At 39.0% G+C, this 26,793-nt stretch overlaps 1 protein-coding gene across 1 annotated transcript in view; it reads left to right on the forward strand.

The window, feature by feature from the left end:
- Nucleotides 1-9,960, forward strand: part of LOC143034562 (uncharacterized) — a 34,524-nt gene extending 24,564 nt beyond the window's left edge. Inside the window, exon 3 of the mRNA XM_076200795.1 lies at nucleotides 9,413-9,960. Within this exon, the coding sequence (XP_076056910.1) occupies nucleotides 9,413-9,589 (177 nt within the window). The 3' untranslated portion in view covers nucleotides 9,590-9,960. The remainder of the gene's footprint in view (nucleotides 1-9,412) is intronic.
- The last annotated feature ends 16,833 nt before the right edge of the window (nucleotides 9,961-26,793 follow it).

Here is a 26,793-nt window from a genome sequence, read left to right on the forward strand (position 1 = left end):
CCTTCTTCTTTCTCTGTACATAAGACATGCCTTTTGCTCCACTACTCTGTATTCCACTGAAGAAGATCACAGTCCGTGATCGAAATATATGGATATCATCTATTTCATTTCTTCTTATCCAACACAGTGGGTTCTTGTTGAACATTTTCACTTATTTACGGTACAATAAAGCATAATAAACAACATAGCAGAGTTGAGGAGAAATAACCTCGAAAGGCCAAACGTAAACAAACACTGAAATGCCCGCAAAAATAACAGCTGACCTGAGAGCCATGAGTCTGTAGTGTCGAGACCAACAACTAAACAATCACTCGACGGTTGAATGTTTGGACAAATTCAACATTTATCTGATTTGGGACATTGAAGAAAAAAGTCAGATGTTTGGACTAGTCAGTTGTTCAAAGGTTGGATAAAAGGAATTTTACTATAATAGAATTTAGAAAAAGTACATACATACATACATATACCAAGGCTTTTTCCCCCTTACAAGGGAGGTAGCCAAAAAGGAAAAGGCATAAAATCATTTCCACCATTCCATCCCTGAATACACTCCACACCCCTCCACCCTCCATCTTATCTTAGCACCTCCTGGATGACGGGTCATCCCTGCACCCTGTCCACTGCCCTGGGTCAGAAGCAGTGCTGCAAGACACAGCACATCCACAGCAAGGCCGCTTCATTAAATCGGCGACCCCATCCCCCCCTCTCCGTCCCCCTATTGCATAAAAGGAGAGGGCGGGGAGAAATCCCTTCGGGCTGCATCAAATTTTGCTCATACATACTACCTCACCCCCCATCCCCACGCCCATTCCACCTCATGGAATCACAACATCATCCATATACAACCATTCTCCATTCACCCTTGTCTTCTGTCCTCTCCCGTCCTTCCTCAACAGACATTCCCCTCTTCCCCAAAGCCCCCTTCACCCCATCCATCCACCTCATCCTAGGACGTCCCCTCATGTTCACTCCCCCCACATCTGCCTTCCATACCACAAAGATCTGATCTACACAACCTCTACCTGTCCTAAATCCACACTGTTCCTCACCAATTACTCCTTCTGTTCCTCTCCTAATCCTCTCAATCAAGATCCTCCCATAAGCCTTCCCAACTACACTTAACAAGCTAATCCCTCTGAAACTACTACATTCACACTTGTCCCCTCTGGCACTCTACCCTCTCTCCAGCAAACATTAAATAACCTCACCAGCCAGTCCACCATCACTGTACCTCCCTTTTTCAGACATTCTGCATGGCATCCATCCAGACCAGGTGCCTTACCTGCTTTCATCATCTTAACAACTGCCTTCACCTCATCCTTCCTTATTTCTCCATTCTCCTCACTCATCACTCTCATTTTCTTCGCATTTCCCACTGCAGCTATCTTTCCCTCCCTATCCTCCTTCACATTTAGCAACTCCCTAAAATATTCTGCCTATTTTCCCCTTACTGCCTTCTCTTCCATTATCATCTCTCCATCTGCACCTTTTACCTTTTCTTCTCTACTTGAAGAGAAAAAAAAAAAAATAATAATAATACAAAATCAGTGCAAAAGAAGTAAAAAAAAAAGTTGGTTTTGAAAAGGACCTAGGAGTAATCATCACAAAAGACATGTCCTCACACAAGCAGATAAACAGAATAGTTGGAAAAACCTACAATTTGTCAAGATCAATAAAGGTGGCTTTTAATTACTTGGATGAGGAAATGGTAAGGAAGATACTAGTCACACTGATAAGACCAAGATTGGAGTATGCAGCGACACTATGGACACCCAGTACAAAAAATAATATAAGGAAAATAGAATCCAAAGAGCAATGACAAAGATGGCCCCAACACATTCAAAACTGACATATGAGCAAAGATTGTCTAAACTGGAACTACCAACTCTGGAACAAAGAAGAGAAAGAGGTGATCTGTTGGCCATTTACAGAATTATGAAAAGCAGGGAAGTCCTTGATAGAGAAGACTTGTTAAATTAGGATAGAAGAAAAACAATGGAACACGAAAAGAAATTAAAAAAGGACAGTTATAGAAGAGATGTGAAAGAAAAAGCTTTCCTCATAGAGTGCTGGATGTCAAGAACAAATTTGATGAAACAATAGTGTGTGCAAACACTATACATGAATTAAGAACAAACTAGATGTTGTGAGATACAAAGATGGGTCACCATGAGCATAGCTTCCCTTCCTGTATAATACAATTAGGTAAATACATACACACACAAAGAACAAATACAAGCAGTGACTGAAAAAGTTGGAGAATCAGTTAAGGAGTCAGATCTCCTAGAAATAAAAAAAATCAATTGAAACTAGAACAAGAAAATAAGAAAATAACATTTAAAGAAGTAGTACAGCAGGTAGAGGAAAATGGTAAAGAAACGGTAATTAGAGTAATTAAAGGAAAGGAAAATTGGATAAGAGACACAGTGGATAAAAAAGTGCATTGTAGTTTATGGTATTAAAGAAAAACATAATGTATACAAATACCAAAGAGAAAAATAAGAGGAAAATTGCAAAGGCAATTCTGAAAGAGGTTCAAGAGGAGGGACAGGAAGACAGAGATTGAAGAAGTGCCTAGGATAGGACAGTACTCTAGAGAAAAATATTATAGGCCACTAAAAATCAAACTAAGGTCTCAAGTGATAACTGAAGAAGTACTATCAAAAGCAGCAAAGCTGGCAAATAATGAAAATTTCAAAAATGTATAGATAAAGGAAATGAGAGATGAGGAAAAAGAGAAAAGAAAAGACATTTAGATATGAAGCAAATGAAAAAAACAAGAGAAGAACAGAGACTGAAAAGAATGAGTTTTTTTTCGGAGAGTACTGGACCTGAGGCTGAGAAAATAGTATGTCAAAAAAATAGGAAACATAAACGAAAAAAGAGAAGAAAAGAAAAATTAAAAATAACATATACTAACACAAACAGAATGATTTCAGGACTAAACAAATTAAATGACTATCTGTCAATAGAGAAACCAGACATAATGGGAATTGTGGAGACAAAATTAAAAGGTCCACTACCATTAAATACTGTGGGACAAGGTCTATACAACCATTGGGCAAAAAACAGAATGGAGAAACAGGGTGGAGGAGTCATGTTTTTGACTAAGAAAGGTTTAAATGTGACAAAGATAACAGAAGGAAAAATAATGTGGAATTGATTATGATTAAAGTTGAAAACAGAAACATGAAAAGTAGAAAATTTATAGTAATATATGTGCCCCAAAAAACACAGTTTTGGACAGATAGTGATCACTCCAAAATACTGGAAGACACAAAGAATGCATTAATTGAATTATTGAAAGGAGAAAACTTTGTAATTATGGGTGACTTTAACTCAAAAGAATTATGTTGGGAAGAAATGACAGTCAAAGGTGAAGAACTTTGGGGAAATATTTTACTGGATATAACCATTGACAACACATTGACTCAATGGGTAAAGGAAAATACCAGATATAGAAACAGTGAAGAACTATCGAGACTGGATTAAATATTTACATCAGAGCCTGAAATCGTGGATAAAATGGGATACTAGACACCAATTGGGAAGAGTGACCACATACTAAAGAGTTCCAACTAAAGAACAAATTGATTTGAAAAGAAATGAGAAACAGAAAAGGAAGACTAATGTACAACAAAATGGATTTTGAGAAACTCGGAAAAAAAAATTCAAAATGCAAACTGAGGAAACTTCTTAAATGAAGAAACAAAGATAGAAGAGAAATAGAACATATTACAAGGAGGGAATAGACAAATATGTACCAAAGAAGAAATAAGAATGGGTGTACAAAAAGTGCTGGTATAACAAAAAGTGTAGTGAGGCTAAAGATAGAAGAGACAAAGCCTGGGAAAGATGGGGGGAAAAAAAGACCAAATGGCAAATATACATAAGACTAAGAAATGAATATGTAAAGATATGCAGGGAAGGAAAAGAAACTATGGGACATAATAGGAAAATGCAAGAACCAGTCTAAACTATTCTACAGGCATGTAAATGACAAACTAAAAGATAAACATGAAATAGTGAAACTGCATGAAGGAAGTAATGAATATATAATGTAGAAATGGCTGAAATTATGAACAAACATTTTAAATCTGTATTCACAAATGAAAGTACACAAAATTGGGAAGGACAGAAAGAAAGATCCCCCCCCCCCCAATGAAGGAAATAACAGTGACACAGAAAGAGATAAGGGACCAAATAAAAAACGACCTCAGAAAATCACACGGGCCTGATGGAATTACAAATTGGATAGTAACCTCTTCCATACGGTGCTGCCTACGTAGGCGGCATGAGGACCAAGTGGATATGCGAGGCTGCCATATCAGTGTCTTGATTATATTTATTGTAGTTGTCCCTGCGTAACTGACATACTCTCTAAATTGGCTTCATCACATTTTCTATGGTTATCAAAATTCACGGGTGAAAGAGAGAACGATCAATATAAGCGGTGACTATTTTTTATGATGCGAGTATTATGACGCAACATCGTAGGTCTGGCAGCTAATGCTGCCCGCGAGATTTTGGCCCGGAGTGAAGTGGTTAAAAGAATGTATAGATGAACTAATGGACAAAATCCACAAGCTAATTGATTTCTCACTCAAAGAAGGAAAATTACCACAAGATTGGACAAATGCAAATATTGTACCAATATACAAATTAGTGGACAAAGAAAATCCAACCAACTACCAGTCTCTCTTACAAGCACAATAGCAAAAATATGCAAAAATGTTTTCAAAAGTAAATGGATTAAACATTGGGAAGAGAATGATATACTAAATCCAAAACAATTTTGATTTAGATGCAGAAGATCATGCGCCACAAACTTGATTTGCTTTTACTCAGTGGTAATGGAAATAATACAAGATAGGGATGGATGGGCAGATTGTGCCTTTTTAGATTTACAAAAAGTATTTGAAAAAGTACCACGCAAAAAGCTACTAAAAAAATTGAAACAATAGGTGGAGTACAAGGAAAGTTATTGGAATGGATGAAAGATTTCTTGAATGGGAGAAAAATGAGGGTGGAACCTAGAGACAAGAACTTGACCTTGGAAGAAATGGTAAGTGGAATCCCGCAAGGTTCTGTAATGTTTGCCATATATATAAAAAGCATGGATGAAGGTGTGGAATGTTATATGAACTTCTTTGCAGATGATGCAAAACTACTAAAAAGAGTAAGTACAGAGGAAGATTGTAAATCACTACAAAAAGACCTGGACAAAGTCTGGGAATGGAGTCAAAAGTGTGAACTTCAACATCAAGAAATGTAGTATAATGAAATTTGGAAAAAGTAAAAATAGAATATTGGGACAATATAAAATTGGTACAAAGGAAGTTAAAAAAATCAATTCGGAAAGGGACCTAGGAGTAACTATCAGCAATGACATGGCACCAGGCAAACATATAAACAAAATAGTTGGAGAAACTTTCAATTTACTGAGATCAATGAAAGTGGCCTATGACTACTTTAATGAAGAAATGGTTAAAGAAAATATTAGTTACATTGATAAGACCAAGATTGGAGTACGCTGCAACACTATGAGCACCCAGTACTAAAAAGAACATTAAGAAAATAGAAAGAATTCAAAGAGCAATGACAAAGATGGCACCAACACTCTCCAAATTGACATACAAACAAAGATTGGCCAAATTCAAACTACCAACCCTGGAACAAAGAAGAGAGAGGAGATCTACTAACCATCTACAGAATTATGAAACGGATGGAAGTCCTTGATAGAGATGATTTATTAAAGTGGATGAAAGAAAAACAAGAGGACATGGACAAAAAATTAAAAAGCATAGTTACAGAAGAGATCTGAAAAAGAATAGTTTCCCACACAGAGTGGTAGATATCTGGAACAAATTGAATGAGGAAACAGTGAGTGCAGAAACTATACAAGAGTATAAGATCAAATTGGATACTGAAAGATACAAAAGTGGGTCACTACAAGGATAGCTCTCTTCCTGTAAAATACAACTAGGTAAATACGCGTCGTTTGTCATAGTGACAATATGCATAAACTGGAGCTTCTGAAATACTTTAAATACTAAACATAGTTAACAGTGATACAATTACAGAATACCTAGGGATATATGGGAAGGGGAGTGCTTGTAGATACCCAGAATGGTTGATTTATAATGTAAATAGTGTGTAATTGAAGTAAAATGGAAGAAAATGATGATGGGACAGAGAAACCCCAAGATTGCCATCTGTCATGTTACAATATAAACATGTACCCAGAGCCATCTGCCAGCGCAAGGGCAAAACAAAATGTAAACATAGGTTTCAGATGACCAAGAGGCACGAAAAGGTTTCTATTTGATAATGGCTATGAGGGTCATTTCTCTGGATTTAGTGGGTACGAAAGAAGACTTTTTAGTAGAGTTATAGACATAAAGAGGGACATGAGAAATATAAACGAATCATGGAAGCAGGAAACTATTGATCTATGGAAGATGAGTGACTTAAAAAAGTAAACACTGAAATAAAAGAAGAGATAAGTGGACTAAAAAGAACTGGCCTAGTGAAAATGTGAAAATGAGAGGTTGAAAAATAATGAAAACACAGATAAGAAGACCATAAGGAAAGAGGTGGATGAATGGTTAAAAGCAATGACCGTGGAAGTGGGAAAAAGCATAGGAGAAGATGATTTGCAACATGTCGGGAATGATTGGAAAAAAGACAAAGGAGAAGATATGGTAATTTTTAAAGAAATAGTTCATCAACAAATGCAGGAGACGGCTGAAGATGCTGTCACTAAGGTAATTAAAGAAAATCTAGTAAGGGATACAGTAGACAAAAAAAGTGTGTAGTAATATATGGTCTAAAGGAAAAACATAACCCAAATTGGTTAATGAGAGATAAAGAGGACAAATAATGGGCAAGAAATGTTTTAAAAGTTAGTACAAGAAATAGAAAAATAAAGTGCACAGAATGGGTAAACATGCAGAAAGAAAAAGAAAAAAATTGATCATTAAAGATCAAATTAAGGTCACAAATGGCAGTGGAAGAAATCTTAGCAAGAACAAGAAAATTAGCAAGAAACTAACACTATGAAAATATATGGATAAAAAGAGACATGAATGATGAGGAAAGAGAGAAAATTAAGACATTAAGAAATGAAGCTAAAAAAATGAGAAAAGAACAGAGACAGAGTAACACAGTTCTATTGAAGTGTTAGATATGAGACTGAGAAAATGGTATAAAAGAAGTTCAGAGGATGAGATGGAATAAATTATTAAAATTAGCTTATACCAACATAGATGGATTAATCTCAGGATTAAATGAACTAAATGATTACCTATCAGAAGCAAAACCAGATGTAATGGGAATTGTGGAGACAAAATTAAGGGGTCTGGTAGTACCAGTGTTGGACATGGATTATATAATCACTGGCTTAGAAATAGGAGAAACAAGGTGGTGGAGTCATGTTCCTGGTTTAGAAAAACTTAAATGTGACAAAAGTTACATATGGAGAGAACAGAGTAGAGTTGATCACAATAAGAGTTGAAGATAGTGACATGAAAAGTAGAAAGATTGCAGTGATTTATTTGCCCCCCAAAAATGAGGTCTTGGAGAGGGATTATTCCAAAATGTTAGATGATATAAGATCTTCATTAAATGGGATGCTGAAGGATGGAAATAAAGCAATACTCATGGAAAGTTTTAATTGGGAAGAGATAACAGTGAAAGGTGGAGAGGATCAATGAGGAAATGTATTACTCAACATGACTATAGAACATACAAAGACACAATGGGTAAAAAAAAATACTATATTTAGAAATATTTGTCAAGACTAGATTTATTATTTATGTCAGAATCTTAAATAGTAGACAAAATTGAATACAAGACACCAATTGCAAAGAGTGACCACATACTAAAGTTAGAACTATATAAAGAGAAATGAGAAACACAGAAAAGGATTACAAAGGAGCATGCCAACAGGAGACATTTTGGTCCATAACTAGGTTGGATGCAGAAGACAGATGTACAGTAAAATGGAATTTGAGGGATGTAGGGAATTTTTTCTTAACCACTTCATGCCGGGCCAAAATCTCGCGGGCAGCATTAGCTGCCAGACGTACGATGTTGCGTCATAATACTTGCATTATAAAAAATAAAGTCACGGCTGTATCGATCGTTCTCTCTTTCTCCCGTGAATTTTGATAACCATAGAAAATATGACGAAGCCAGTTTACAGAGTATGGGGGTCACGCAGGTACAACTACAAAAAATATAATCAAGACGCCAACATCGGCATCCTCGCGTACCCACTTGCTCCTCATGACGCCTACATAGGTGTCACCGTATGGAAGGGGTTAAAGCAAGCTGGGAAAAATACAAGGAAGAAACACAAGTGGTAGAAAAATGAATTATTTTGATGAAAGTCTATAAAGGAGTGGATAAATGTCCCAAAGCAAAAACAGGAAAATGTGTATATTAAGTGCTGGTTTAATAGAAGGGGCAGTGAAGTGAAAAACAGAAGCTTGGAAAAGATGGAGAAAAGAAAAAGGAAAAAAAATATGCAGAAATTGGGATATATATATATATATATATATATATATATATATATATATATATATATATATATATATATATATTAATCTAAGGAAGATTGAATATGGCCCCAGCACTATCAATACTGCCATATAAGGACAGATTGTCAAAACTAGAATTACTGACTCTGGAACAAAGAAAAGAAGATATTTGTTGACCATTTACAGAATTATGAAAGATATAGAAGTCCTGGATAGAGAAGATTTACTAAATTGGGATAAGAGAAACACAAGAGAACATAGAAGGAAATTAAAAAGGGACAGAGAAAAGTCCTAAAAAACAGCTTTCTCCATAGAGTAGTGAATGTATGGAACACACTAGATGAAACAAAAGTATGTGCAAAAACAACACATGAATTTAAGGGCAAATTAGATATGGTGAGATACAGAGATGGGACACCACAAGCATAGCTCCCCTTCCTGTAAGATACAACTAGGTAAATACATGTGAAGAATACAGTTTTCCATAAAGATGTATAAATATGTGGAATACCTTAGAATGTGATGTAGCCCACGAGTTCAAATCTAAATATGATAATTGGAAATCAAAGATATAGATTAAGTTGGAACTGTACATGAACGAGTCTAGGTGGTCTGTTAGAAAGCTAGAGAATAGGAGGCAGGACCCAACAAGCATTGCTCCTTTCCTGTATACTATAATTAGGTCAATACATATATACCAAAATTCCTTTCCTTCCTGAAAAGGGGTGTAGCTGAATCAAAGCATACACTCAGCCAAAACCCATCCCATACCCACCCAAGCTTATTAATTTTGTAATGTAACTTGTATATAAAGTAAGAACTTACTGTACTTCAAAGATTTTAGCGAGAATATTTTCTTTACTTTTAAGCCTCTCTGTGATTTGACTCACCTGAATCAACATCTGAAAATCAACCTTAAGCCAGTCATCTTCAAAGCACCAAAAACCATGGAAGTGTGGCTGTGCAATTGTAAACAGACAAACAACCGCCCTTTTTGTGATGGATCACACCGGAGTGAAGATGTACAAATAGCAGTAAAGAGTTAGTACTGTAAACAAGTATTCAGGTAGACAAATGGTTTAAGGTTGAAGGAGAGCTGGACAGCATTGCAGACTAAGAAGGTAATTTTAAAATCATCAATATTTGATGAGAGATACAACTTCATAGGTCCATAGTATGAAAGCAAAAAATCCAGGTTGGTAGTAATTGTATGGATTCCTTTGCTGAGTTTGCTGTAATGTGTGCAGCAACTATCCCAGTGATCATTAGATCTAGACACTGATGTATGTCTATGTAAATATTTCCTGAAATCTCCATGCTAGAGAGGTTTGTTTATAAGGTTATGTATCTGTGGTAATCTGTTGGTGCAGGTACAAGAAAACTAATTGTATATGAAAGAATAAATAACACAATTGCATTTCTTGTTTTATTTTGCAAGCTATGTTTAGTCAGATTTCTATTAAGTGGCACCCATGGGATATTTAAGGTGCCTCTTAAAAAATAATCATGGTTAACTGGGATTAACTGAGAAAAATTAAGGTAAGATTTGTGTAGGGTGAATTTACAAAGAGCAGGATCGTCCCATCACTCTATCTTAAATGCCTTTCATGTTACATATGGAAAACATGGTAACAGAAATCATCCCCTTCCACACACACACACACACACCACCATAACCACCATAGATAGTAATTGGGGAGGAAGAGTGTGGATTTAGGAAAGGTAGGGGGTGTGTGAATCAAAATTTTGTTGTAAAAGCAAATATGCGAGATGATTGGCGAAAGGTAAAGATATTTTTGGGGCTTTTGTGGATCTAGAGAAGGCTTATGACAGTGAACAGGAAGATATTGTAGATGTATGGGATAAGGAGAAAGTTGTTAATGGCAATCAAAAGGTTTTACATGAGTAATAGAGCTTGTGTTAGGGTTGGAAATGGTGAGGGGAAGTGATTTGAGGGGAAGATGGGGCTGTGACAGTTATGTTGTATTGCCCTGATTGTACAAATGTACAATGTGGTACAGGATGTAAATGTAAAAGTGATGGGCAGGGGATTGGCATTGGTTAGTGAGGGTGGATGGAAGTGGGAGGTAAGTCATTTGCTGTTTCCTGATGACCTTGCACTTGAGGTGGGGTCAGAGGAGGATCTAAAGAAGTTGGTGATGGAATTTGGGAAGGTATGTAATAGGAGGAAGTTAGTAAGGTGATGTACAAGGGATGGGGGTGTTAGTGAGTTGAAGGTAAATCTTACAAGAGAGGCTAGAAGAGGGGGATAGTTTTAAGTACTTTGGGTCATTTAGCAGGGAATAAGCTGGGGGAGGTAAACTAAAGAGTGAGGGAAGCAAGTAAATGTTGGATGAAAAGTGGCATGAGAGAAAGGTATGTGCCCCATACAACACTATACATGGCAGACTTGAAATATATGAGAGGCAGAAAGGAAAAATTTAAACACTAGAAGTACCTGTATGGATTATGAGGATGGATAGAGTGAGGAATTGAAGTAGAACAGGGGTGGAAAAGGAACTGGCAAATAGAGTTGATGGAAGAATACTAGGATGGATTGGACTTGTGGAAACTATGAAGAAAGACAAGAGGTAAGTGTGAGTGGAGATTGGTTGTGAATAGATGATAATTTTATGCAGCCCAAAGGGATTTCTCTATGCATGAGGGGATGAGGAGGATTGCCATGTAAACAAAGCTGTGGGGTAAACCTGCTTAGTCTGTTGGGCCCTGCTGTAAATGTGATGTGTCTTGCTGCATTGATTCTGACCCAAGTAGTGGGTATGGGGCAGGGATGGTTCTTAATCCACTAGGAGCTAAGATGGAAACAAATGGGCATGGAATGGGTATTTACCTAGGGGAGGAAAAGGAGTTGGGAGATAGGGTTGATGAAAGTATTAGGATGGTTTAGACACATGGAAAGAATGAGTGAAGAAAGATTAGTAAAAGAGGTGTGGAAGGCAGAGGTGGAAGGAGTGAATATGAGGGGGTGTCCTAGGATGAGATGGATGGGGTAAAAGGGGCATTACAAAAGAGAGGAATGTCTGTTGAGGAAGGACAGAAGATAGGGGTGAATGGAGAAGGGTTGTGTATGGATGATGCTGTGATGCATGAAGTGGTGGGGGAAGGGGGGTGAGGGAGTATGTATGAGAAATAAATTGATGCAGCCCAAAGGGATTTCTCCCCATCGTCTCCTTTTCTGCATGAGGGGATGGAGAGGGGGGTTGCTGAATCAATAAAGCAGCCTTGCTGTGGATGTGCTGTGTCTTGCGACACTACTTCTGACCCAGGGCAGTGGATGGGAAGCAGAGATGACCCGTCATCCAGGAGGTGCCAAGATGTGAGGGAGGGAGGGGAGTGGAATATGTAGGGGATGGAATGGGTGGGAGTGGTTTCTATGCCTTTTTCTTTTTGGCTACCTCCTGTGTAAGGGGGAAAAAAGCCTTTGGTATATGTATGTATTTACCTAGTTGTATTATACAGGAAGAGAGCTATGCTTGTGGTGACCCGTCTTTGTATTTTTCAGCATCAGGTTTTTTTTTTTAAATCTTGAATAATGTTTGCACACACTGTTTCTTTATCTAAATTATTCCAGGTATCCAGTACTCTATGTGGGAAGCTATTTTTTTTAATCTCTTCTATAGTTATCCTTTTTGAGTTTCTTTTCATGTCCTGTTTTTCCATTGTCCCATTTTAGTAAATCATTCCTTTCATGATTCCATAAATAGCAGATCTCCTCTTTCTCTTTGTTCCAGAGTTGGTAATTCCAATTTGGACAGTCTTTGTATGTTAATTGCCAACTTTGTAGTTGCTCTTTGTATTCTTTCTAATTTCTTTATATTCTTTTTAGTACTGGGTGTCCATAGTGTTGCTGTATACTCCAGTTTTGGTCTTATTAGTGTAACTGATTTTTTTTTTAATCATTTCCTCATCCAAGTACTCAAATGCCACTTTAATTAACCTTAATTGGTTGAAGGTTTCTCAGACTATTTTATTGATGTTTGTCCAGTGTCATGTCTTTGCTGATTATTACTCCAAGGTCTCCTTCCAAGTTCACTTTTTTTTTTTCTTCACCAATTTTATGATTTCTTGATACTCTATTTTTACTTTTTCCAAACTCCGTTATACTACACTTTTTTATTTTGAAGTTTACTTCCCACTTTAGAGTCCATTTCCGGATTTTGTCTAGGTTTATCTGTAATGATTCACAATCTTCCTCTGTTCTTACTTTCTTTAATATTTTTGCATCATCTGCGAAGAAATTCATCCGTGCTTGGGATGTGATAAAGCTTACATCGGAGAAAAGTCACGCGACCTGAATACACAAATACAGTATGTGAACACCGTTACGATGTCAAGCATGATATCACCACCAATGCATGTGTGACACATGGGAACAGGGAAAACCATCTGATGGACTGGGAGAATGCAGAGCTGCTGATACGAGAACCAGACAAGATCCGCAGGAAGTGTTTGGAAGCAGCGATCATTCAAGGAACGAACACTATTGAACAAAATAGGGATATGTTCAACATCTCACCCCACATAATTCCTCTAATACCCATGGCCAACAAAACTTTAAACTGCCCTTTGTGGGCAATTTGCCTGTGGACGTTTGAGCCAACTTTGTCAACCTCTCCCAGTATTCAATCCCCCTTCTCCTCCTTTCCCCCTCCTCCTCTCCTCCTCCTCCTCTTCCTTCCCCCCCTATTTCTTCCTTTCCCCGTTCCCTCCATTCCTCATATTTAAACTGCCCTTTGTGGGCAATTTGCCTGTGAATGTTTGGGCCAGCTTTGTCAACCTCTCCCAGTATTCAATCCCCATTCTCCTCCTTTCCCCCTCTGCCTCTCCTCCTCCTCCTCCTCTTCCTTACCCCCTATTTCTTCCTTTCTCCGTTCCCTCCATTCCTCTTATTTAATCTCAAGCATGTGTATCTCAACCTGTACTTGAAAATGCTGTAATAAGCGAAACGTCGTACAAATAAAGGCTCCGTCCTCATATGGTGTTTAACTCATCAGTCTTGTCGGCAACTGCTACTTTCATAAAGATTGTCACAACACTGAGGATGGAATGGAACCTTTATATGGTCGCTATGCACATGCTTTGAGAAAGGCTTATAGCTTGCGGAATAGGCAGAACTTCCTTCATGACTGCACTGAGGAAATGGTTGCCCCCAGGTCTATGCTGAAACAACTCCAATTTGACCACCCCTTTCCTCCTCACCTTAAGTCCTACCTCACGGAGTGCTGGGCTAGCACCAAGGTCACCCAGGCTTTTGAAAAGGCCAAGAAGTTAGGCTCACAGCTCCGCCATATGATGCCTGATTTGGTCACCGAAGATATTAGAGTGGACACCGCTACCTTCAATAACCACCAGAAGAATAGACACCTGCATGAACTGGATAGGGTTTGCACTGGAAGTATTTGGAAATCCATGGAAAGACCCGAAATCAAAGTGAATCTTTCCAACAGAGCATTAACTGACACAGAGACCGAAGTACTCAGCCTTGGGCTCAAGTTTGCAACCGGCGCCCACAGGAAGAATCAAAACATTGATTTGATCACGAAAAACTACGGATACCAAGACAGTGAATTCATGCAAGGTTACACACAAGGACTACTGACCTTAGCTCTCGGTGAACGTCCCAACCCTACAATACCCAGAATGTATGTTTGGGCTCTAGCAGAGTTAGCCAAGGATTCTTCCATCAGAATCACCACCGCTGACAAGGGAGGTGGAGTAGTGGTGATGGACAGCTCAGACTACGAGAGGAAGATGAAAAATCTGCTCAGTGATGATAATACATATCATGAGGTCTCCCAGGCAGAAGTAGACAATGAGACGAAGAACTTCACATACTAGGTAAGAAAAATTCTCAAAAATTCAGATGCAGGCAAAAAAAACTCCTTCACTTATTGCCAAATCTCCCACACACAGCTATGATGTATGGTCAATCCAAAAACCACAAAAATAATATTCCAATGAGACCTATAACATCAGGGATAGGGAGTGCCCCCCACAGATTAGCAGGTACATTGGCCAGATATCTGTCCCCCCTCCTGGGAACCATCAGTGGAGCACATCTCAGACACTCAGGAGACCTACTAGACATAATCTGAGATATCTCCGCCAGAAACAAGAAGTTAGCCAGCCTGGACGTGAAAAGTCTACACATGTGTTCCTTCGGATAAGGTAATACAGCTCCTTAGAGACAGAATCAAGAAGGAGAAAAGCAACTTCCCCCTGCCCCCCAACCACTTTGTCAATTTGATACAACTTTGTGTTGAATTTAATTAGTTCAAGTTCCAGGACTGCTACTTCCACCAGAAATTTGGCATGGCCATGGGTTCTCTGTTAAGTGCAGTCCTGGCCAATTTGTTTATGGAATTTTTAGAAGCAGGACTTTTTGTTAACATCGTTCCTGAGCATGTGACCTGGCTGTGATATGTGGATGATATCTTACTCATCACACCCAGGCGATTCAATCTTCATCGCTTGCAGACTGCATTAAATGAAGTAGAGCCCACCATTCAGTTTTCCCTAGAGGAAGAAATCCATGATTCTCTTCCTTTTTGGACACACACATCTTTAAACATGGTAACCAGCTGGAATTGAAAGTACAGGGTGGGGCAGAACCGATTGAGCAGTTTAGAGGAGTCAGTGCTCGGGGGGGAGGGGAGGGGGGTGCGGGTGGTTTTGTTCCGCTCCTCAGACATCCCCATTTCAGTAGCCGACATGGTGTGGACGGGAGCATATCGTGGCTTTGCTGTGCGCGCATATTTTGAGAACAATCAATCTGTGATTGCAACGCAAAGAGCTTTTCGGTGACGGTTCAATATTCCACGCAACAATGCTGTTCCTCAGGCGAACACAATTCGGTCCTGGGTTAGGCAGTTGGAGGCAACTGGTAGCACACTAAGAAAAGATACACATGGCCGACGCAGGTCCATCAGAACACCAGAAAATGTCGAGAGGGTGAGAGCAGCAATCATCCAGTCGCCAAGACGTTCTGCACGAAGGCATGCCGATGCTTTGGGAATCTCCTCACGCAGTTTGAGGAGGATTCTGCATATGGTTTTGAATTTCCATCCCTACAAAATGATGATGGCTCAAGACTTGAACCAAGCAGACTTTGCCAACCGCCAAAATCTGTGTGAGGACATGCTTGAACAGATTGCTCCCGAGGCAGCGTTCTTCAGTAGTGATGAGGCACATTTTCACCTCTGTGGGGCTGTAAATAAGCAACATTTCCGTTACTGGGCTGAAAATAACCCAAATTATCCAGGAAAGACCGGTACATTCCCCTAAACTTACGGTGTGGTGTGCTATCTCACAATTTGGCGTGATAGGCCCATACTTCTTTGAGGAGGACGGAGTAACCGTGACCGTGAATTCCGAACGCTATGTTGCAATGTTGCAAAATTTCCTGCAGCCCAGAATGGAAGAGATTGTTGAAAATGAGGGATTGGGGGACGTGTGGTTCCAGCAGGATGGGGCTACAGATCACACAGCCCGAATTTCACTCAATGTTTTGAGAAACATTTTTCCCGGACGTCTGGTTTCTCTGACGGGTGATTTAGGGTGGCCTGCGCGGTCACCTGATTTGAGCATTTGCGACTTCTTTCTTTGGGGACATCTGAAAGAAAAGGTGTTCAAAAGTCGCCCTCACACCCTACCACAGCTAAGGGAGCGGATTATTGAAGAGGTTAACGCCATACCCCGCAGTATGTGTGAACGTGCTGTAGGAAACTTCAGAGAACGACTCCAACAGTGTGTTGCAGCTAACGGCCGCCATCTTGCTGGCATTATTTTCAGAACATAAGGATTCTAAATGGTATGTTATGCTAACCTCGAGAATAATAAACTTTATTCTCTATGTACCTCCATTACTTTTTTATATCTCCTCAAAACTGCTCAATCGGTTCTGCCCCACCCTGTATATAGAAAGCCCACTAACAAAAATTATTCAATTCATTTCTACTCCCACCATGACATTAGGACCAAGAAAGGAGTAGTAATAGGCTTTTTCCTTAGGGCACTCAGGACATGCAGTGCAAAATACTTAGAAGAAGAGTGCAGGTTTATTAAAGAGACTTTTTTTACAACTAAAGTTTCCAGAATTTCTTTTGGATAATTGCAGAAAACAGGCCACTAAGATTCGGGAAAGCCATAGGCAGCAGGACAGCACAGCAAAACATCTCGTGTTGCCAACCAGCGATGTTGCCACCAACCTGACTCATATTTTAAGATTCACCATTTTGGAAGTAGTGTGCCAAACCAGCAAGACGATAAAAGACATTACGAGGACAAGAACATACAACAAGCAAACACCGGGCACCAAAGCTAATGTTTATCGTATTCTGTGCTTGGGATGTAATAAAGCTTACATCGGATAAACGTCACGCGACCTGAATACACGAATACGTGAACACCGTTACAGTGTCAGGCATGATGTCACCACCAATGCATGTGTGACGAAAACCATCTGATGGACTGGAAGAATGCAGAGCTGCTGATACGAGAACCAGACAAGATCCGCAGGAAGTGTTTGGAAGCAGCGATCATTCAAGGAATGAACACTATTAAACAAAATAGGGGCATGTTCAACATCTCACCCCACATAATTCCTCTAATACCCATGGCTAACAAAATTTTAAACCACCCTTTGTGAACAATTTGCCTGTGGACGTTTAGGCCAGCCTCTCTCAGTATTCAATCCCCCTTCTCCTCCTCCTCTTCCTTCCCCCCCCCACTTCTTTCTTTCCCCATTCCCTCCATTTCTCTTATTAATCTCAAGCATGTGTATCTCAACCTGTACTTGAAAATGTTGTAATAAGCAAAACGTACAAATAAAGGCTCCGTCCTCATATGGTGTTTAACTTGTCAAATTCATATAACACTTTACTTCTGGGTACATGCCTTGGCTGACTCTATCTCCCTTTTAAGGGAGAAGAAGTGTTTTTGGTGTATAGACAGCAGGGCTGTGGAGTCAGAACACAAACCCTCCGACTCCAACTCCGATTCCTCTATTTTTGGAACCACTGACTCCGACTCCTCTTCATGTAATTAACTGATTATGGCCTACATATTTCATAAAGCCTATACAACACACATACGCTCCAATCTTGAGTAGACTTATATCATTATAACTGGTTTATATCAAAGAATAAATATATATGTTAAAGTGTGGCTTTCCTATGTTTGACCTCTTCATTAATACTTTATAAGTGAAGTAGAGACAAAAATTTTGAAAGGATACTAAAGAAAATTCAGTGAAAAAAATATTCTGTAATGTAAGACATTTGGCATAATATATATCTTTGCAAATAAGTGATAAGTACATTTCAAAAACAAAAATACTGTACTTTATAACAAAGGTTGAAATATAACCTTTATAAAGGATATATAAACCTAATGATAAAAAATATACATTGGAAGATTTTTTTTACAAATAGTTTTGCAAATACAAAATAAAAAAAATTAGAATACTCTAAAAAAAGTTTGGGCAAATGTCTTGAAAGGAAACAGTAAATATAGAGAAAATAAACCTTATTGATATGAGTGCGGTACATGTCGAGTGTTACAGCTGAACATGTATGATACTGAAAGGTATATGTATCATACATACTTTTTGGGTATCATTATCCTTCATATGTTTTCATATCTTTTGTCTTAATGTACTGAAATTACTGACACAAGTACCTCTTGGTTTAACTACTTACTGGTACTGCTATGCGATTATTGCGATGGACATTACTCTGGTTCTGGAACCGATCTTATCGATACGAGTACAAAACAAGATACAGCTGAACATGTTTGAAACGTGAATTTTGTTCTCAACTTTAAATATCCTTATTTCAATAATTAATTGTTAAAAATTATAGAAGGGAAAGGAGAGAAGAGATAGTATTATTGCGTTAGTCTACAGTTGAAATCATAATTATCCTACTGTTTGGCAACATAGCAGTGGGAAAAACTACCAAACTGATGGAGTGATGGAAACGATGCATATGGAACTTGACAGGAATATTACAACTCCCGTGATTATGTGTCTACAGAAGGTGTAAAATTGAGGTGTTTAATTTATTCAAGTAATACTTTGGATGTTTATCGGTCTATGTATAAATTTGAAAGCCAGCGTTGCACTAGAATGTTTTGGGGGTTTAGTGGAATGACCACGAAGATAAGACGACGAGATTGATTACATTTGATAAAATTATGTTTATATATGTATATATATATATATATACATATATATAGATATATATTTAATTATATATATATATATTTAATTATATATATATATATATATATTATATATATATATAATATATATATATATATATATATATATATATATATATATATATATATATATATATATATATATATATATATATATATATATATGAGAGAGAATGCGGGTGGGGAAGGGCAAACGAAGATGTGTTAGGAATAGAGTTTATTGCCCTAACGTTGCGACCAACTTGGTCTTCTTCAGAGGACTACAGTCTATTCCTAACACATCTTCGTTTGCCCTTCCCCACCCGCATTCTCTCTCATTTGTCTGAAATAATCTTAAATATATATATATATATATATATATATATATATATATATATATATATATATGTATATATATATGTATATATATATATATATATATATATATATATATATAATCTACTTATAAGGAGTGTGCACTGCATAACTCTTCAGACTACACGAAGGCCTTATAAAGTGTAAGTTTAACTGGAGTTGGAGTCTGTATATTTTTTACCGATTCCGACTCCAGTGACACCGTAATTGCTTCCGACTCCATGACTCCGACTCCACAGCCCTGATAGACAGAATACTCAAGACACAAAACTGTTACATATATACAATACATAAGTAAAACACCAGAAAATACACTTTGTGTAATTTCTACCCTGTCTGGGGTGTTTGGCTGCATGTTATTGGGCTGTATTTTCTCACCTTCTATATCATTCTGGTTCCACAAAAATATTATTAGGTATCTATTGATATTTCTGTGTGTGTGTGTGTGTGTGTGTGTGTCTGTCTCTCTATCTGCTTTAATCCTGGCCAAAGTCGCCACTTATCACGTCCCTAAGGCCTCTTTCAGACGGCGCGGGCGATGCCCGCGTCCGCGCTTAAGCGCGGATGCACCCGCTTCCGCGTTGGTATTCAGACAGCACGGGTCAAAACCACCCGCCTCCCGCGCACCACCAGTTAGAGGTGTATTTCTGTTAATTTTTCCTGTTGCTTTCTTTCCTATAATCACCTATGTTAGCAGTATCAAGTCTTACATGCCTATGTTTCCTTGTTAAAATTATGTAAATATCGTGAAGTAAAGGGATGGAAGAAATATATTTGTGCACTTACCATACTTGCTTTTATCTGCCTCTGATCAACTTTCGAAGTCTGGGTTGAGCTTGATACACACCTCCCTCCAGCATTCTGTTGTGTGTGTTCTGGATTTATAATCTTCAAGTGATTTGTCCCATAGAGCTGGTCTCTCTTGCACAAGGGATATCAACTGCTCTGTATCAATATGATCTTCCAATGGATACAATTAAGGGACAGTCACGCACAACTCATCACCTGAAAATTCAATCGGCTATTGAATGACTTTCCTCCAGACAAGTGCGCTAGTCACGGAGCTGCCCGCGGCGTGTGAAGACGTGCATTAGACACTATACCCCATAGCAACAACGCGCGGAGGCGGGTCCGCGGGCGACCCAAGGGGTGCCGCGCTGCATTTCGTCCGCGCGCGGACAATCGCCCGCGCCGTGTGGAAGATTATATTGAAAACATCAGTAATTAATTTAAGCGGGTCCGCGCGGACGCGGGCATCGCCCGCACCGTCTGAAAGAGGCCTAATGTATGGTATACTACTATCATGTACCTAGCAAGAAATTGTTATTATGTTGCATAGGGAATGATAGAAAAAATATGCTTTGTAATCATTATTCCAATCTGCCAGGGGCGACAAATAAGATCGGCACTGAGCAGATTAGATAAGGGAACCCGAAGATTCCAATCTACCAGGGGCGACGAATAAGATCGGCACTGGGCAGAATAAGTAAGGAAACCCGAAGATTCCAGTGTGCTAGGGGCGACGAATAAGATCGGCACTGTGCGATTAGGTAAGGGAATCCGAAGATTCAAATCTACCAGGGGTGACAAATAAGATGGGTAGCCTACTGGGCCGATTCAAGGACGGTAGTCCGAGGTGTTGAGGCTGCGTCTTCTCCACTGCGAGAGATCGTGTCGCAACTTTTATTACATCCGCTTCTGTGTTCAGGAGCTGCGTAGTAAGCGGGCGGCAGGACGTCATATTGCCTAGAACGTTTTACACGTCGAGTTGTGATGGGACCCTTACGTAATGCCACCTTCTAGGACGTTTGAAATGTATACGGATAAGCCTATGTAACACCATAAATATTCTCATACAATGAATTCACTTACATTGTGCAGTCCCATACCACAAAGATGATTATTTTCATTTATATCCACATCAATATACATAAGAGTGTGACATTCACGTAAAGACGTAACAATGGTAGTCATTAGTCATGAAATGTTTTAGTATATTCACGATAGGCCGTGGCACTCAGTAGGAACATGTACTACAATAATAAAGATCAAGCTCTTCACCAATACCATACACTCATCAACTAGAGTAACTTCTGAAAGTCGCTATATCCAATCAAAGCTTTCTGAGCTCAGCTCTGCCCATAAGATTGGTTGTCAATCGTCCTAGGAGAGAGAAAAAAAAATTCTCTAGACGCCCACAGAGAGACCCCACCAGAGGTTCAACTCAGACCTTACTCGATGTGTTTGTGCCCCATTTGTACCCCCAGCAACCCGCAAAGCAGGCTTGGTGATTTTGATTGGGGTAGGATGCAAGCCCGCCTTCACCATAATTGTCATATTTAGCTGCCATGAGCATACCACAGGTACACTGGTTAGACAGTGGCTGGTGGCATTGAGTACAAATGGCAACTGTGTGTTTGTTGACAATGTAGTGAAACAGTATGGATAGGTCGAACAAACACCAATATAATGACCAGTTTACAACTTTCGGAATTTCCACTATACTTATGAAATGTGATGTGTGTGTATAAATATTATATTGATATGGCCAAATAAATAATAAGCGATCAATATCAACACCAGCTAAGGTATGGTGGAATGTGAGTAGTGTGGGTATATGGATGGGCGCTCAACGCGAGGTAGACATGTGCATGTAGAAGGGGTACTGCAAACTGCGTGAGATGTGTGGATGCGACCCATTTCTTATGAGTGTTCTTAACAAATTTTATTTCAATGTGGGTGTGGTACGGGTAAGAGTAAAAGGGAAGATATTGGTAGTGTGTGTGTGTGTGTTGGCCTGAAGCTATCCTGATTGCTAATGCAAACACAGACACTATGACCAAAGCCTTTATCAACGATTGGGTGTCAAGATTCGGTACGCCACTCAGCCCAGCATCCGACCGTGAGAACCATTTTGATTCCAGTTTGTGGAGCAAAAGCATGTTCTTGCTAGGTATTAGGCGCTTTGTACTGATTCTAGTGAATTTATGTCCATTCTATAAGACGGAGACCAAAACTGTACCGCATAGTCAAGGATGGGCCTAACTAACGCTAGAGTTTTATAATTACCTCTGCACTTCTATTCGTAACCGTCCTATCGATGAAACCTAATGCTCTATTTGCTTCATTCCTGGCGCTAATGCACTGTTTCCTGGATTTAAGTTCAGGACTCACTGGAACTCCCAAGTCTCTCTCGCACTTGGTTTTCTCTAAAAACGTGTTATTTAAGCTATATCTGTTTTCGGAATTGTGTAGCCCTACATTTAATGCACTAAACTTTGAGAAATTGAAGTTCATTTGCCATTTCACTGACCATGTGAATCCTGCAGAATTTCGGCGTCGTCTCCTGACCTATTTTGGCGTTGTATTTTAGTGTCGTCCAAGTCGTTTATACACATAATAAGCAATAAGGGACCCAAAACCAAGTACTGGGGGACCTCACTAGAAACACTCCCCCACCGGGATTTTACACCATTTATGTTGACTCGCTGTTTTCTCTCACTGATCCAAACTCTAATCCATTCTAACACTTTTCCTCCTATGCCATGGGCTTTGATTTTATTTAGTAGTCTCTGGTGGGACACCTTGTTGAACGGTTTGCTAAAGTCAAGGTAAATAACATTGTAACTACCATTTTTTTTTTCTGACGCCTTATATACTTTAGTGTAAAAGGATAGAAGAATAGTCACACATGACTTACCCTTGGAAAAACCATCCTGTGTGTCACGAATCAAATTATGTGTCTTAATGTGTTCTCTGAGTCTATTAACTATTATTGATTCAAGCATTTTACCTAAAACTGATGTCAAACTGATTGGCCTGTAGTTGAATATAGACGATTTATCTCCCTTTTTGAAAACAGAAACAACGTTTGCCTGTCCCCAAGCAATAAGCACAAAACCAGTGTGTACAGACTTATTATATATTCTTGTTAACTGGTCGCAGATTTCAAACTTACACTCTTTAAACACGGAAATTGTTCGTCTGAACCCGGGAATTTTGTAGCTTTAAGTCCTTCAATCTGCTTGACTACTTCTACTTTATTAATGCTGATATTAGATAGTCTGCTTTCTTCATCCCCACTGAAAATCGGATCGCAGTCAGGTACCTTATCTAATCTCTCCTTTGTAAACACCGAGATAAAATATTTGTTAAACGCCTCACTCATTTTCCTCCGATTCTATCATATTTTCGTAATTTTGAATTGGGCCTATCCTTTCCTTATTTTTTGTTCTATAGAGATGAAAGAAGCCCTTTGGGTTGGACTTCGCTTGTCTGACAACCTTAATTTCATAGTTACATTTCGCTGTGAGCGTATTCTTTGTAACCAAATTTGTCATATTGTTATATTTGGATCTAAGGTGTGTTTCCACGTTTTTTATTCTAACGTAAAGTCCTCTTTTCATTCTGATCTCATGTTTCAGCCTGTCCGTCATCCATCTGGGAATATTACTATTCTTCCGTATTGACTTGAGGGGAATAAATTTATTTTGTGCATTTAGAAATAAATCTGTTAAGTTACTATGCTTCGAAGGATTGGTAATGCCCATGATGTTATGGACTCACTCAACCAGAGTACATGGCGCTGTCGATATTTGTACAAGAAAAATAAGATCCGAATCCTCCTCGTGTTTATGCTCACAGTCTTGGTGTACGACTTTAAGACATGGATATCCAATACTAATCTAAAGAGGTGTCTCGAAATCTTTGGTTGATAATTTGTGAGAGATAATAACTGGAGCACTCTGAGAGAGCTTTCCTAAGTCACTTGGGTGGGATATTGTCTTGATGGAATAGATCCACTGTATAGTAATAAATTTGAGGACAGAGAGGAAACGGAAACGCGAGAAGAGCTTTGAGTTTTACTACCGACGTTTCGACACTGATCTTTTTCAAGGTACAAAAGTAATAAAGTATCTAGTTTATAAATATATATATTAATGAATGGTGCGTGTTGTGAAATGTAAATTCTCTCAAAGATGTGATTTTTTATAACTTACAGTGTTTGTGTATTTTGGTATCGTCAACTCTATCTTCTCTGGTAGGGGCTGTTCTGTCGGATTATGTCGTATCACCGTATACCTTCACTAGCATGTATGGTACGTCTCCTGCTGACAGGTGTTGTGGTGACACCAATGTGCTCATATGTTCACTCCTGTTAGGCACAATACCTGTACAAAATGGAGCCAATTTTGTCTGTTTTGGTGGAGTAGTTGTTCCTCTACTGTCTGTATATCACTAATGTAATTCCTGTTATTAAAAAGTTTGCAACCTTCTTCGGGGTAGATGTGTTGGTATGACACATTTGTCTGTTTTAGGAGGCTGTGGTCGCTGGAGAAGTTGTTTCTTATGAATAGGTTACATTTTGGGGGATTCTTGAAGTGAATAATGAGAGCCAGTTTGTCTTGGGGTTGGTGCATGTGACGTTCCGTGTGATGATATATTTTGAGACTCATTCTTCTGTTCTATAGGCTGGTGGCATCTAGTTCATGCAATAAACGCGTTGTGTTGTGGGCTTGTGGCTTTGGTTTTCGAATGTAATTTTGCCTGCCGGTCATGAAAAGTTTGGTCTCTTGTTCCATGATTGAACTTGTGTAGCCATTATTGATAAGACTCTGTTTCAGTCGAGACATTTCTTCGTAGAATACGCTTCGGGAGAAGCATCTTCGATGGATGCGTCGAATGTGTGCCTCAATGAGGCTCAACTTGTAGTGTTGGAGACATTAGTTTGCTGTATTCATACACCTTCCAATGTCTGTTTTCATCCTGTAAACTATAGTCTTGTAAAGGTTATCTTGAGAATTGATAAGGGCGTTAATGAAAGTGCTCTTGTTATGTAGGTTGAGTTCATGTGTGAATTAAGTATTATTATGGAGTGAATAGTTAATATCTAGTGATTTATTCCATAGTAATTACAACAGTGAGGCAAATAAAAGTTCCATTCAAATTTTACCATGTTGATCCATGGCGATGGACCAACATTGTATGAAATTAAAAAGCTCGGAATAGCATTTGTAGTCAGCTTCGTTTCTTTCCATACAGTTTGTAGCAGGTTCCAGTTCTTTTGCTGGCACAGTGGTAACAGACGGGCGTCTCATAGGGACCTAGAATCGAGACTCCGCGACGGTAGGATTTGATTATTAGAAAGACATTGCTGCAACTAATGATTTATTCCATAAAAATACTTATCTAAATAAAGAGGAGGAAATTCTAGATATGATAGAACAAAGAAAAATGGACATATTAGGCATGTCGACTGACAGAGAATCATCTCTAACTGAAGACCGACGGAAGAAGTACAAACAGTTGCTGTCTTCTTTGACCAGGGGGTGGGGTGGGGGTGGATGGGGGTCTTGTGTGTATGTGTGATTCACCACTGTCTTGGATCACAGTTGGAATCGTGATCGACAGCTATTACCGTACCGGATGAGAGCTCAGAGTTCATATGTGACCCGACCTCTGGCGTGCAGAGTCGCAATTCAGCGATACTGAAGTTTTCAGCTATTGGCGGAACTCGAAATCGAATCGCTGAAGTAATGGTCGAGAGTGGTACCACTGCACCGTCGAGCTAGTGTATATACTGTATATATATATATATATATATATACTGTATATATATATATATATATATACTATATATATATATATATATATATATATATATATATATATGTACATATATATATATGTGTGTGTGTGTGTGTGTGTGTGTGTGTGTGTGTGTGTGTATGTGTGTGTGTGTGTGTATACCTGGTTTTACCTAGCTGTATCTTACGGGAAGGGGAGCTACGCTCATGGTATCCCGTTTCTGTATCTCGCCATGTCTGATTTGCTCATAAATTCGTGTATTGTTTTTGCACACACTATTGTTTCGTCTAGTATGTTCCATACATCCACCACTCTGTGGAGAAGGCTCTTCTTTTTCAGATCTCTTCTATAGCTGCCCTTTTTGAGTTTCCTTTCATGTCCTCTTGGGTTTCTCTTATCCCAATTTAGTAAGTCTTCTCTATTCAGGAATTCTATACCTCTCACAATTCTGTAGATGGTCAACAAGTCACCTCTTTCTCTCCTTTGTTCCAGAGTCGGCAATGTGTGTGTGTGTGTGTGTGTGTGTGTATTTACCTAGTTGTATTTTACGGGAAGGGGAGCTATGCTCGTGATGTCCCGTCTTCATATCTCATTTTATCTAAACTATTTTGTGTGTGTGTGTGTGTGTGTGTGTGTGTGTGTGTGTGTGTGTGCGCGCGCGCGCAAGGTCACAACGCTACCCACAGATCGAGCAAAACATGATTTCATCCGGTCGTTACTCCAACTCTCGTGGACGGGGAGTTGTGTGTGTGTGTGCGTATAAGGTCACAACATTACCTTTAGATCGATCATATATGAGCTCTGAGCTCTTTTCCGGGAGAGAAATAGCTGTCGAGAACGAGTCCAACACATGATCAAGACCATGGCGAATCACACACGTATACATACATATGTGTGTGTGTATGTGTGTGTGTGTGTGTGTGTGTGTGTGTGTGTGTGTGTGTGTGTGTGTGTGTGTGTGTGTGTGTGTGTGACGCACAGAAGACGTTGGGAAGTGAATTAGAATTAGACGATGCTAAAAGTACTTGCACGACGACTCTTGAATAAAACTGGATGAATGAAAATA

Source organism: Oratosquilla oratoria, chromosome 17, assembly GCF_046742065.1.
Source record: "Oratosquilla oratoria isolate Oo_2021 chromosome 17, ASM4674206v1, whole genome shotgun sequence".
Classification (NCBI taxonomy): Eukaryota; Metazoa; Arthropoda; class Malacostraca; order Stomatopoda; family Squillidae; genus Oratosquilla; species Oratosquilla oratoria.